General features: G+C 41.4%; 1 protein-coding gene across 2 annotated transcripts in view; it reads right to left on the reverse strand.

Annotated features, from left to right (window-relative positions):
- The window catches only part of PCGF6 (polycomb group ring finger 6), a 34,283-nt gene extending 24,129 nt beyond the window's left edge, over positions 1-10,154 (reverse strand). The window contains exons 1-6 of one of the 2 annotated variants that reach the window (XM_072621438.1): positions 9,727-10,154; positions 5,967-6,066; positions 5,767-5,863; positions 2,252-2,307; positions 2,087-2,146; positions 1,834-1,942 (exon numbers count right to left, since the gene is read on the reverse strand). In XM_072621438.1, coding sequence (XP_072477539.1) covers positions 1,834-1,942; positions 2,087-2,146; positions 2,252-2,307; positions 5,767-5,863; positions 5,967-6,066; positions 9,727-10,056 — 752 coding nt within the window. In that variant the 5' untranslated portion in view covers positions 10,057-10,154. The remainder of the gene's footprint in view (positions 1-1,833; positions 1,943-2,086; positions 2,147-2,251; positions 2,308-5,766; positions 5,864-5,966; positions 6,067-9,726) is intronic. The other variant, XM_072621437.1, reaches the window with a different exon arrangement.
- Between the last annotated feature and the right edge of the window lie 3,066 nt (positions 10,155-13,220).

A 13,220-nucleotide genomic window follows, 5' to 3' on the forward strand; every position in this document is an offset into this window, starting at 1 on the left:
ATTTAGTCTAACATCCTATAATTAAAAATGAATCCCATCCACAACACTCCAGCTTTAACACTTCCAGTGATGGGAAGATTATTAGCTCACAAAGCAGTCTACTCAATTTCTAGAATGTTCCAATTGTTGGAAGATTCTCTCTATATTCTGCTGAAATCTGTCTCCTTGTAACTTCTACTCCACTGATTCTAGTTCTTGCTACTTGAACTATACAGAAAAAAAATAACAAAATGAACCCATCTTTTACATGACAGCTCTTCAAATTATATCACCCTTTATCTTTTCTTTTCCAGACTAAACATCCCTAATCCTTTTACTATTCCTTGCAATATACTTCCAAGACTTCTTGGTTATTATCCCCTGGACATACTCTGACTTGTCAATGTTTCACTTAAAATGTGGTAGGCAGAACTGAACACAACATCCAGAGGTGACAAGAGGATAGGAGGACTATCACAATTCCCTCGCTCCAAGCATTAGATTTCTATCCATTATCAACTGATAAGCTCTGTCTTGTAGTCTATAATACACTTCCACTTCATACCTCACACAGGTCCCTTTTCATCGTCTTTCATGTACTTATGCATTATTGTATGTGATGTTTTTGTGTACCCCATTAGACCAGAGGTCTGATAAGCACGGTACAATGGCACTGTTACCTTCCTTTTATTGTGATTTTCCTTTTAATGCAGTTGATCAGACCCCATGAGCTGTTCTGATGACTACATCATGCTGTTGGCTTATAATGAGCCAATTCACCTGACTGTGCAAATGCTGCACAGACTTTATTATTTTAGTGACATTGTCACATTCTATAAGCTAACTGCACCTTGAACATTCTAAGAACTCTTAAAACTATTCAGGAATCTTTTGTAAGAACAACTTTGTGCGTTATTCATAGACATCTAATTCTGGAAACAGAGGAGAATATTAAGGGACAGCAGCAGTTAGACCACAATTTGGCCAGCTGACTGGTTTTTCATTGTGACAATGCCCTTTTTATGTACACAGAAAGCAAAGTTCAAGGAGTATCAATGACCTACCCCAAACTGGGATCCCACATAAAGTTAACAATGAAGAGCACTTCAATAAGATACTACACCAGCAGCATGCGTGGCAGACCAAGTAATAAAAGCAGAGTTTGGTATTACAGTCCAAAGGCTATATGTTACTTAACTGGATTCCTGAACTGCTTTAAAACCACTGAGGGCTGCCAGTTAGTCTGGACTCAGTGCATCATCTGTGTAGTTTATTCTCTGACACATAAAATTGTTTTATGTTACACACACACAAAGTTTTCAACATTTATTTTTATAAGATTTTGAGTTCCAAACATTTTTCTCCTCCCTCTTCCCCAAGATGGTAAGCAATCTAATGTAAGCTATACATGTATACTCATATTAAAAATATTTCCACAGTAATCATATTGCGAAAGAAGAAACACAACAAAAGGTAGAAACCATGAGAAAGAAAAAATGCAATACATGGTACAGGAGTTCACAGGACAGAATGGTTGGTACAGATTTTCCCAGAAAAGTATTTTGATTTCTTTCAGCAAATTTATAAAATAAAAATGTTAAAGAATCTAGTTTTGAGAAATAATTTCACACACGCATGCTCTCTCTGACTATAAAAGACTGTTTAACAAAGCAATAGCACACTACAATATTTCACATGCTAGAGAATATATGAGGAATTTTTCTTTTAACTAAAAGAATGGTTATCAAGAAAATTCATTTTAACCTATAATGTAATAGTTTTATATTTACTACAACATTTCACAGTCTTTTTTTTCATAAGGTAGCATCTTATGTAAGTCTTCAAGGTACTCACCCAATGAACTCCAGTAATAAAGACATATCAAGTTCTGGAGGAATACGAAACACTGACCCCAGAACTTTCCTAGGTCTCCCTCTGCTTACAGGGACTGGCTGAGGTACAGCTATTTGAACACAAAATCAAAAGCACTATGTGAAAATAAAATTCCACTTATTTTATGTTTGACTACATATATATCACATACATGTCAGTCTTGAAAAAAGATAGAAAATCTAAAGGTACACTGAAATGTGCTGCACAGACTTACCAGGTTTTGGTACTTCTAGACCTCTTTCTTTGTAAAAATCATGCATTTGTTTTTTCTCTCCTATAAAATGAAAGAAGATAGGCTAAATTATATTTAAAATGCAACTGGAAGAATGAATGGTGATTCTGGGATTCAGAACTTTGAAATAATCTTTTTTAAACTTACTTTCTTCTAGATTGATCACTAATTTGTATACTATGTCTTGTAACTGTCGATCCAACCTAATAAAAGGAAAGGATGAAGGATAGCTGAGAGTTCGGAAGAATGCATTTCATTACAGCATATATTATGTTCTGGGTAATCAACTTTGCTCCCTTTAAAAAATGAACTGTTACCCTATCTGGAGTGAGTTTACTTTTAGGCTGACTTCAGAGGTCTCAAGAAGAAAGGACTATGTATATACACTATCTGTTCTACACAATTCACTATGCAATGACATTACACCTTGAACTGTTCATGAGTTGTTTTGTCTAAGGTATATTTGCTTCTCTCCTCAGAATGCAATAAATTTGAGAGCAGGGCATTTTACACCCTATTGTACTTCCCATAGGACCTAGTATAGTGTATACAGCAGAAGTTCAAAAAATATTTGTTTGATCAATAAGAACTGTCTACTTCAGAACAGAAACAGACTTTAGTATATTTAGCTTATCTTATAATATACATGTCAAAGAAAGGAAAAACAAATGACAAAACACAATACCAATCGACCAGAAAACTGAAAACTTTAGGAACACCACAAAACTGTTATTAACAGCAAAGGCTTGATAAAGAGGAAGGAATCAGCCATATCCTATCAAATCATGCAGGCTTACTCTGTGCCCAGCAGAGGTACTAGAACTCTAAATTCTCCTCCAAGGGACTTAAAATCTAGGGAGACTCAATATACACAATTTAAGAAAATAATAACACTAAGTAGTATAAGATTAACTCAGTCCTAAAACTGTGTGGTATTGACCAGAAGAGTTATTAGAGTGTAGAAAAAAATGTAAGTGGATGCAAGTGCTAAGGCAACATGGTTTAATATAAAGAGGAATGGACTTGGAATCAGGAAGACTCAAGTTCAAATTCTACCTGATACTTAGAGCTGATGATCATGAACAAGCCATTTAACTTCTACAACACTCAGTTTTCTCATCTGTAAAATAGGGTAGAATAAGATCTGTGGTACCTATCTCACAATGTTGTGAGGCTCACATGAGAGGGCATATGTAAAGAGCTTTACATACAAAGCGCCATATTGTCAGTTGCTACTAGGTGGGCAAGGTTTCATGTGGCTGAGAGTTCTCTGATTTAGACAGAGGAGGGTTAGTTGTACAGGCTAGCTAGAATAAGCAAATCATGGAAGTAGGGGGGAAAGCATGACCGGTACACAAGAGGATCTCTAGTCTTAATAGCTCTCTTTTCAAAGATCTTAAAAATATTTTTTTCCCATCTGAACACAATACAATTTATAGATAGATTAGAATCTTCACTAATGTTCTCTTCTGATGCCCCCTCATAGTAAGTAGATTATCCTGAGTTTTCAAATGTCAAGACCAGAAAAATGTTTCTGGCAGGTCCTACTAACATGGAAAGGCCAAGGACCAGTCTGGCTCACATCACAGAAGCTCACCATCAGAAAGCTGACTACAACCTTTTCTGGCCATAGCATCTCATTAACCATCTACTACATCTTGACCAAGGCTCTCATCATCTCTTGCCCAGACGACTGAAATGGCTTCTTAATTGGTTTACTTGCAACCAGTTAACTCCTCCAAGAAGCTACCAAATTGATATTCCTAAAGCACAGGTCTAATCACATCACTCCTCTGCTTAAAAAGCTAGTGGCTCCCTATTACCTATAAACACAGGTTTGGTACCCTATCTTTCCAGCCTGATCACATATTATTCCCTTCCAGGAAACCTTCTTCCCTTCTTTAGTTAAACTAAACTACTTGTGCTCCCCCTATACAACATTCCATCTCCTACCTTTGTGACTGTCTTTACTCCATGTGTGGAATGTTCTCTCCCTCCCCACCTTTACCTCTTGAAATCGCTACCTCATTCAAGTTCAGCTCAGGAATCCCTTCATCAAGAGGCTTTTCCTGATCCTCTTCAGTTGTTAATACTCACACCCCAAATTACTAATTAACTTTATATAGTGCACATATTTAGTGATGTATATGTGAACATCTGTTATTCTCTAGTAGAATAAAAGCTTCTTAAAGGCAAGGAATAGTCTCATTTTAGAATTTCTATCCCTAGCACCCAAGACATATAAGCATTTAATTGATACTTATTGAGACTAAAGAGTGGAAGGCATATAATCTGTATTGGTTAGGGTTAGAAGGAGCACCTACATGGATGAAGTCATAAATCCTCAAAGAATGTGTTGGAAACTTGGGGGTGATCATCTTTAATTTTAGTTAGTAGTTAGGGTCATTCATCTTTTTTCCTCTTAACATGAATATTTTGAGAGGCTGTGTTGGTGTAGGACAGCAGCATCAAACTCAAATAGAAAAGGGTAGGGCACTAAATTGTACATAAAGATTTCTGCAGGCCACATATCGACTTAAAAAAATGACAAATTAATATTACCTATATTCTATTTATTTTGTTAAATATTTCTTAATTAACCTGGTTCAGGTTGCTCAGTCCTGTGTTTGCTTCTTCTGGTGTAAGAAGTAGAAGGCTGCCCTGGGGGTCAGGAAGACCTGGGTAGAAGAATCCAGCATCTGACACATACAAGTTTTGTGTCATTACCCTCAGTACTCTGACAATGCCTTAGGGCTGTGAACTACAGATGAACTGATGATCTATACCGGTAAAGGTAGTTTATAGACAGGAACAACAAAAACAAAAAAGATTAAAATAAATATTCTGATATTTATATCTGAATGCTAATAGATTTAAAAACTGACTCTCACTCAGTGACAGGGAAGACGCTTGTTTTGGAGTTCCCTCTACTCCTGAAAGGATTATTTAAAAACTACAGAAACCTACAAATGGAAAATGCATTTAGTCCAGCTTCCTCGCTGGAGAGCAGGTGACAGAGCCAGGATTTGAACCCAGATTCTCTGACTCCAAATCCCACCCTTTCATCTTTTCTGTTTTTTTATCCTAACCCAAATGCTTCTGCGCTTTCATACTCAGGTTCATAAATTTACACACCTCCTTGTGCTGCTCCTCGACCTTTTTTCTATTAGAAGCTTCTTTTGAGTAACCATACACTTTCACTGCCATATTTCATTCAAGAGTTCTATTCTCACCAAGTGCTAGTGATACTTATGAGACTGTATTTACCCTATTTAAAAGTTTAAAGTTTACTTTATTACTACTATACTCTGTACTCTGGCACTTACACATCTGACGCCCTAAGGTCATGAAACCTGTTTATAACTTTTTTCTGGGTTTTTGTTCTCCCACTGTGAATATCTAGAAGCTTCTTCACTATTATTTTTTTGTATGTCAAGCTTGCTGCTGTCTTCCCCTGAATTCTAGGATACTGATGCTGCATTCAGAAGTCCAGGTCATATATAGGTTACACTCTAAACATAATGAAAAGAACAATATTGCACAGATCTCAGAGATTTCTAATTTCATGAGACCATTCAAACAAACCTTTAATTACAGTTGGAAATTTACATATACAGCTTGCAGGACTGCTGGCCACATTAACCACAAAGAAAGGTTCTTACCTGATGTTATACAGAGGCTGTGTCTGATGCACTACTATGTTGCATTTTGGACATCTGTTGCTGTAGTAAAAATGTCTTACGATGCAGCTTTTACAAACTGTTGGAAAGGCAAAATTTTAAAAATTAGGATGTTTCCATAAATCTAAATTTGAAAATACTAACAAAATCATGATTATGCTTGTATATACATATATGCTTACATGTGTGAAGACATTCTGTAATGGTTGTAGCATCTATTAAGTATCCTTTGCAGATCGAACACAAGATGTATGGGGTCAACTCGGAGAGACTAATCATACGCTGCAAATATAATGAAAATGTCTTTAAAAGAGTCAGACAACCCTTCCCTCACCAGTAAAATGAGAGGTTGGACGAGATAATCAATCAGCAAGCATCATGTGCCAGTCACTGCTCTAAGTGCTGGCAAAACAAAGAACAAAGAGACAGATCCTCTCCTCAAAGCTGCTTACATTCTAAAAGGCAAAAAACTTGTATACATATGAACAGCTGCAAAAGAAATACAAAGTAAATACAAGGTAAGGAGGTACTAGTAGCCCCTTACTAGAAGCTGCTGAGGGAGAGGGCAGCTGAGCTGAGTCATCAAGGAAGCTAATGAAGCTGGGATGAGGAAAGCTCATGACAGGCAGACAGAACAGCAGCTTAAGCAAAGGAACAGAACAGAGGCTTGGAATGTAGCCCTCTCCACCAGTTGATTGTAAGCTCCTTCAGGGCAGGAACTATCTTCTACCTCTTTTTGTTGGTTGGTTGTTGTCCTTCATCTTCGAAGAGGACCAAAATGACATCACCATTGTAAAGTGAAATTTCAACATGTCTGACTGTGGCTGCTCAGATCAAGATAAGATTGGAATGCTCTACCACAGGTTGATAGTCTGTGTGAGTATTTGGGTTGGACATCCCAAATTTGCGCATCCTATGTTTACCTTGCTGTCTCAATTCTGCATTGCTCCAAGAGCACAGCACCCTTTCTGATGTGGGCATGCCATGCTAAGCAGTCTTGTGTCAGTGTCTCCCATGTTGCACGGTTAAATCCAAAGTTCTTGAGAGAGACCTTGAGAGTATCCTTGTATTGCTTCTTTTGGCCACCATGTGATTGCTTGCCGCATGCGAGTTCTCCATAAAATAGTCTTTTTGGCAAGTGTACATTTTGTATTTGAACAACATGGCAAGCCCATTGGAGCTGCACTCTCTGAAGCATAGTTCAAATACTCAGCAGCTCAGCTCGAGCAAGGACTTCAGTGTCTGGTACCTTATTCTGCCAGGTGATCCTCAGAATCTTCCAAAGACAGTTCAAATGGAAGCAATTCAGTTTCCTGGCATGGCGCTGGTACACTGTCCATGTTTCACAAACATATAACAATGAGGTTAGCACAAAGGCTCTGTAGACCTTCAGTTTGGTAGTCAGTCTAATACTTCTCACTCAAACTTTTCTTCGGGGCCTCTCAAACACTGAGCTAGCTCTGGCAATGTGTGCATCAACCTCACTGTCAACGTGTATATCTCTGGAAAGTACACTACCAATGTAAGTGAACTTATCTACAGCATTCAAAACTTCCCCACCTGTTTCAACTGATGGTTCCATGAATGGATGGTGTGGTGGTGGCTGATGGAGCACCTGTGTTTTCTTGGTGTTAATTATTAGACCAAAATTAGCATAGGCAGAAGAGAATTGATGCACACTTTGTTGCATCTCAGCTTCAGAGGCTGCACTGAGTGCACAATCATCTGCAAACAGAAAATCATGCACCAACACTCCCTCCACTTTGGTCTTGTCTTGTAGCCTCTTCAAACTGAAAAACTTACCATCAGAATGGTAGTTGACTTTGATGCCATTTTCATCCTCACTGAAAGTATTTGACAACATGGCTAAAAACATCATGCTAAAAAGCATGGGAGCAAGCACACAGCCCTGTTTCACTCCATTGGTGACTGGGAAGGCACAAGAGCTTTGTCCATTATCCAGAACCTGGGCAAACATGCCATCATGAAATTGATGCACAATATTGATGAACTTCTCCAGGCAACCAAATTTTGACATAATTTTCCATAAGCCCTTATGACTAACAGTGTCAAAGGCCTAGGTGAGATCTACAAACGTTGTGTACAGACCTCTGTTCTGCTCCTGGCATTTCTCCTGGATTTGTTGGGCAGCAAACACCATATCGACTATTCCTTAACCCTTTCTGAAGCCACACTGGCTCTCAGGTATATGACCATCTTCCAGGTAAAGGATCAGTCTATTAAGGAGGACTCTAGCAAGAATCTTGCCAGCAATGACTAAGAGAAAGACCCCCCCCCTCTGTCGCAGGACAATCTACTCCCTTTACCTTTATAGAGATGGACAATGGAGGCATCCTTGAACTCCTGGAGGATTACCTCCTCTTGCCATATAACCTGGAAAATTTCAGTTAGCTTTTGTATGAGCAATAGCCCCCTACCTTGTTGCTGAGGGAGAGGGCAATTGAGATGAGTTATCAAGGAAGCTAATGAAGCTGGGATGAGAAAAGTTTATAATAGGCAGAGGGAACAGCAGCTTAAAACAGAATAGAGGGATGGAATGCAGCCATCCCCACCATTGACTGTAGGCTCCTTCAGGGAAGGAACTGTCTTCTACCTCTTTTTGTATCCCCATGCTTAGCATATAGTAGATACTTAATAAACGCTGATGGAATTGAGCTGAACGTGAGAAAAAATAAAGCAGTCAATTTGGCTGAGATAACAATTGCAGGGAGTAACATGGCGGGGAAAGTCTAGTAAGGTAATTTGGAGTTGGGTCGCACAGGGTTTTAAGTGCCAAGCAGAATATACCTTACAACTCCAAATTTATCTTTCTATGAATGACTAGAAGTCCCAAGAGTCAGTTACACAATATATATATTTCAGACTCTGTCCCCTGCCCTGCAAACACCAAATTCATTTTTGAATTACTTAATTACCCATTCTTTTCAGGGGAAAGGAACAAATATTAAGCACCTACTATGTGCCAAGTACTGTGATTAGGCTATTAGGTTTTTACAAAGATAACTAGTCTTTTTCTCAATAGTTTTAATAAATTTAGTTCAGACTTTATACTTTCACAATCTATCTAGAAAGATTAAGTTTTACCCACCACATATTTTATTCTCACGATAATTCTAAAACAAACAAAAAACCATAAAGGGTTGATTATTACCCTTGTTTGAAAGGTGAGAAAATAATGGATGAAAGCTGTTAAGAGGCTTGCCAGGTTCACAAAGTAACTCAGCAGGAAAACCTGGCTGTAATACTAAAGCGCCAAGAGATTCCGTGGATTGAGTCTACATAGAAAAACGTCAATTGTAGAACCTTGGAGAAAGTCACTTGGCTCTTTGGACTGGAAGTCAGTAGACTGAGTGAGGGGCTGGCTCTACTGCTAACAAGCTTTGTGACTCTGGGCTAGTCAGTCTTGTCTTCTCCCTCAGTTTTCCTCCTCCGTAAAAGGAAGGGGTTGGACTGGGTCAGTCTCCAAAGTCCCTCCTACTCCAGTTTTTCTCGTGGTTCTGCCTTTACGGGCCATCTCCGACGGTTCATGGAGGCTCAAAGACAGCCTGGGGGGGGGGGGGGTGGCTGAGAGGAGAAAAGGAAGGGGAGGCCCCGCTCCCTCTCCCACCACAGCCTCAAGGCTGCAAACATGCGTACAAGGTAGGCAATGTCTAGGACACGAATAGGAAACAACTAAAAAGGGAGCAGAGGGGCTGGGGAAAGCTTCCTGGAGAAGATGGGCTGGAAGGTCGGGGGAGCGCAGTCCAGGCAGGGGTGACAGACCAGGGGTGGGGGGGCTCGCAAGCTGGTGCAGCCCCTCCCAGCTCCCCGGGGGTGGGGTGGTGGGACAGTCCGGACGGGTCCCGGCAGGGGAAGCCCTCTCTCAGCCTCCTCCTCCTCCTCCCACCTCCGGGGCAGCCTAGGCCGGGGGATGCTCCTTACCTCGTCCTCGTCCTCCGAGTCCAGCCGGTTCCCATCCAGCCCCAGGGGGAAGCGGCTCCCTTCCTCCTCCTCCTCCTCCTCCTCGTCTTCCTCCAGCTCCTCATCCTCTTCCTCCTCTTCGTCCACGTAGTTCCCGCTCGAGCCGTCGAGGCTGCGCTCGGGCTCCAGCTCCGGGGGCCGGGAGCCCGAGCAGCCGGAGGTGCCCACCTCGGGCAGCGGGGGCGGCCCCTCCTCCAGCACCGGCGGCGAAGCAGGAGGGTGGCGGGACCGTGACGGGGCCGCGGCGGTCCCGGGCTCCCGCGCGCCGCAGACAAGAGAAGTCCCCTCCATGCTCGTGGATGAGCCGAGGCGAAGGGAGCAGCGAGCGCGCGAGCTCCGAGGACCTGCCGATTGGGATGCTGCGCAGGCGCACGGCGACCGGGCAAGTGCTGCCGGGAAACGTAGTCTGTCACCTCCCCTTTTGCCTCTCCAATCCAGGGCCAGGGCGGGGTGATGGAGGGCAGGTGAGGAGGGCGGGGCTCACGATCCACACCTCCTTAAAGGAACCTCGACAAATTTTAAAAACAGGTAGCGGAAAGAGCTCTATTTATCGAAAAGCCCTGGAACCTTGGCTTTGGTCAGTTGTGTAAGAATGGGGGCCCCTCCCGGAGGTCTGGGACTGTTTTTGCCTCTAAGTGCTCAGTAAATGCCTGTTTACTTTCTAATCGCTTAATTACCCCGTGCTGTTTCGGCTTTTCTTTTTCCAAAGGTATTTTTATTTCAGTACATATTTCCCAGTTACACGTAAAACATTTATTTTTGAAAGTTTTGAGTTCCAAATCCTCTCCCTCGCTCAATCTTTCCCACCCCTCTCTCCTCCTTCAAGAGGTAAGCAATTTTATATCGATTATATATTCGAAGTCACGCAAAACAGATTTCCATATTAGCCATGTTGCAAAAGAAAACAAGACAAAAAGTAAAGAAAAATTCCAGTTTCTCTTTCTCCCTCCCTCTATTCTCTTTTCCAGTTTAGATGAGGTAGCAGTATTGAACCCTCCCTGCACCACCCCCAACCTGACCTGTTCTTTCATTTGGAATTTGTAGCACCACTTTTTGGGAAACATTTTAAAGTCTGCTCCTTATAGACTCTTTTCTCAGTCTAGGATACCCTAACATCTGATGTCTCAGAGCTATGACTAGGAATTTTTGTACTAACTAAAACATGAGTAAACTGGACCTAGAGTAATGGGCAAGAAAAGGCCTCTCAAGTGCAGCGGTGGGGCTGTTGGAGAATATGCAGATATGCAGGATGCTAAAAGTAGCTGCTTAGGAGGCCATCTTCCCCCACTAGGCTAACAGGCACGATCTGGTAGCTCTTTATTTAAACAAATTATTCTTTATTACTAGGTGCTAAGGTCACTTGTTTCTTCACACTTGGCATTTAAGAAGTTTGATTAGTGAGGATTTGGTGGGGATAGGGTGGTAACCCTTACAGTAAAAGCATAGGGGAGAAGGCTGAAATAGGGACTTGAAGCCAACAGGCTTCCTCTCACCACCCACCCCCACAAAGTAGCATGTTAAGGTTAGAAGAACCCGTAGAGATCTTTTATAGTTCAACTTCTTGATTTTACAAAGGAGGGAAGTGGTGCTTTGGTTGGGGGGGGGGGTAGCTTTGGGGTGAACTAGCCTTGGGTACAGATTCATTTCATTTACTGAAGACTGAGCTGAGTACTACACATTCTAAGTGATGGATATATATGTTCCACAATTCCACAGATTACATCTTCATAGTATCTCCTCCAGACTCAGAGTTTGGATACAGTCAGGTAGGGCCCAAGGGCAGGCTAACAAAGCAGTTCTGGGTAAAATCAGATAAGTCAAGGGTGTACTTAAAAGACATACTTTTCGAAGAAGAAAAAGAATGCTTGAACTACACAAAGGTCTTTTAGCATAGCTATACACACCAAACCAAAGAAAACATTCTCTTCTTTATAGGTCAGTCAGTAGATATTTATTAGGCTCCTACAATGTGCTTTATTAAGACAAAGAGAAGTAGGTGAGTTCTTGGAAATTCAGTCTAGCAGATATACTTTTGTAACAGTAAAATGACTGGGGTACAGAAGGAGAATAAAATTCTCCTGAAATTTAGTTTGAACAGAACTATTCAAAATCTCAGGAGTTTTCTTTTGTAGCTGTAAAGTGATTTAAGAGAAGGGAACTACAGAAGGGGACATTCAGCATATTTATATAACAGCATTAACAACAGTCCTGACTTTTATCCTGCCACTGAACTTCAGTTACTTGGCAAAAATTAAAGACCAACAAAAACAAATCTTGTGGACTCAGACTGATTGGGAGGAATTCCAGAGAACGTGCGGTTTAACTGCCTCATTTGACAGAGTAAGTTTCTACATCCCTCAAATGAAGCCTATTGCAAGCTGGTCTCCAAATTCTCAGGGTCCACCTCCCATGATTAATAAATGCTTGTTAAATGAATTGATGTTAACTGAATGATTCCATAGTATTCACCTCCCCTAGAAGGACCTGAATTCTTCTGACTTGTAACTCCTATGTCCTATCCTTTCAAATTAATGAATAAAAAAAAAAAATTTACTGAATGCTTACAATGGGCCAGGAGCCATGCTAAGTGTTGGGGATACAAAACACCTCTATTCCAAAGCATGACTTTTTTCTAAAATTAAAAAAAAAAAATATCAGTTTCCAATTCTTTCTCTCCCTTTGCCCCTTCCTCTACTCATTGAAAAGCCTAGAAATATGAAACCCATTATACATAAGAAATCATGCACATCATGAAGCTAGGTGTCCAAGTGGAGTAAGGAAAACCTGAGTTCAAATCCAGCCTCAGACACTTACTACCTTTGTGACCCTGGGCAAGTCACTTAATCCTGTTTGCGTCAGTTCCTCATTTGTAAAATAAGCTGGAGAAGGAAAAGGTGAACCACTCCAGTATCCTTGCCAAGAAAACCCCAAATGGGGTCACAGAGGTGGACAGGACTGAAATACCACTAAACAAGAACAAAACATGCACAATATAATATTACAAAGTGTGTAACCAATACAAAAGTGAAACACAAGAAGCCTACATCCTAACATGGGGAGGCTACACACAATACACCAAGGACAGCGATGGCTAAGGAGGTGAGTTTGGTCTAGGAAAATTAGAGACCCAACCTCTGGGTGCTGTGTCCCAGCAAAGAAACCAGCTCAAAAAACCCTCAGAAGCCATCTCTCCTAGCTCATAGGTCACGGACCGGGTGTCCTCTTTGACACCAGCCCCAGGCACTGGAAATTGGATAAACGGGGGTACGTCCTTCATGCCCCTCCTAGGGCGTCCCAGCGCACCGGTCCACTTCCATCAGGGTGCCCGGTCCATGCCATCAGGTGATTCCTGCTTCCCTACCCTTTACCTCCTTGGGGAGCAGGGGAATCCACACTGGGTGTGAATGCCAGTGACCACGCCCGGCCCCAAAGAAGAGCTGGGAGTTGCCTCTGGC

The sequence above is a fragment of the Notamacropus eugenii genome, chromosome 1, assembly GCF_028372415.1.
Source record: "Notamacropus eugenii isolate mMacEug1 chromosome 1, mMacEug1.pri_v2, whole genome shotgun sequence".
NCBI classification, from domain to species: domain Eukaryota; kingdom Metazoa; phylum Chordata; class Mammalia; order Diprotodontia; family Macropodidae; genus Notamacropus; species Notamacropus eugenii.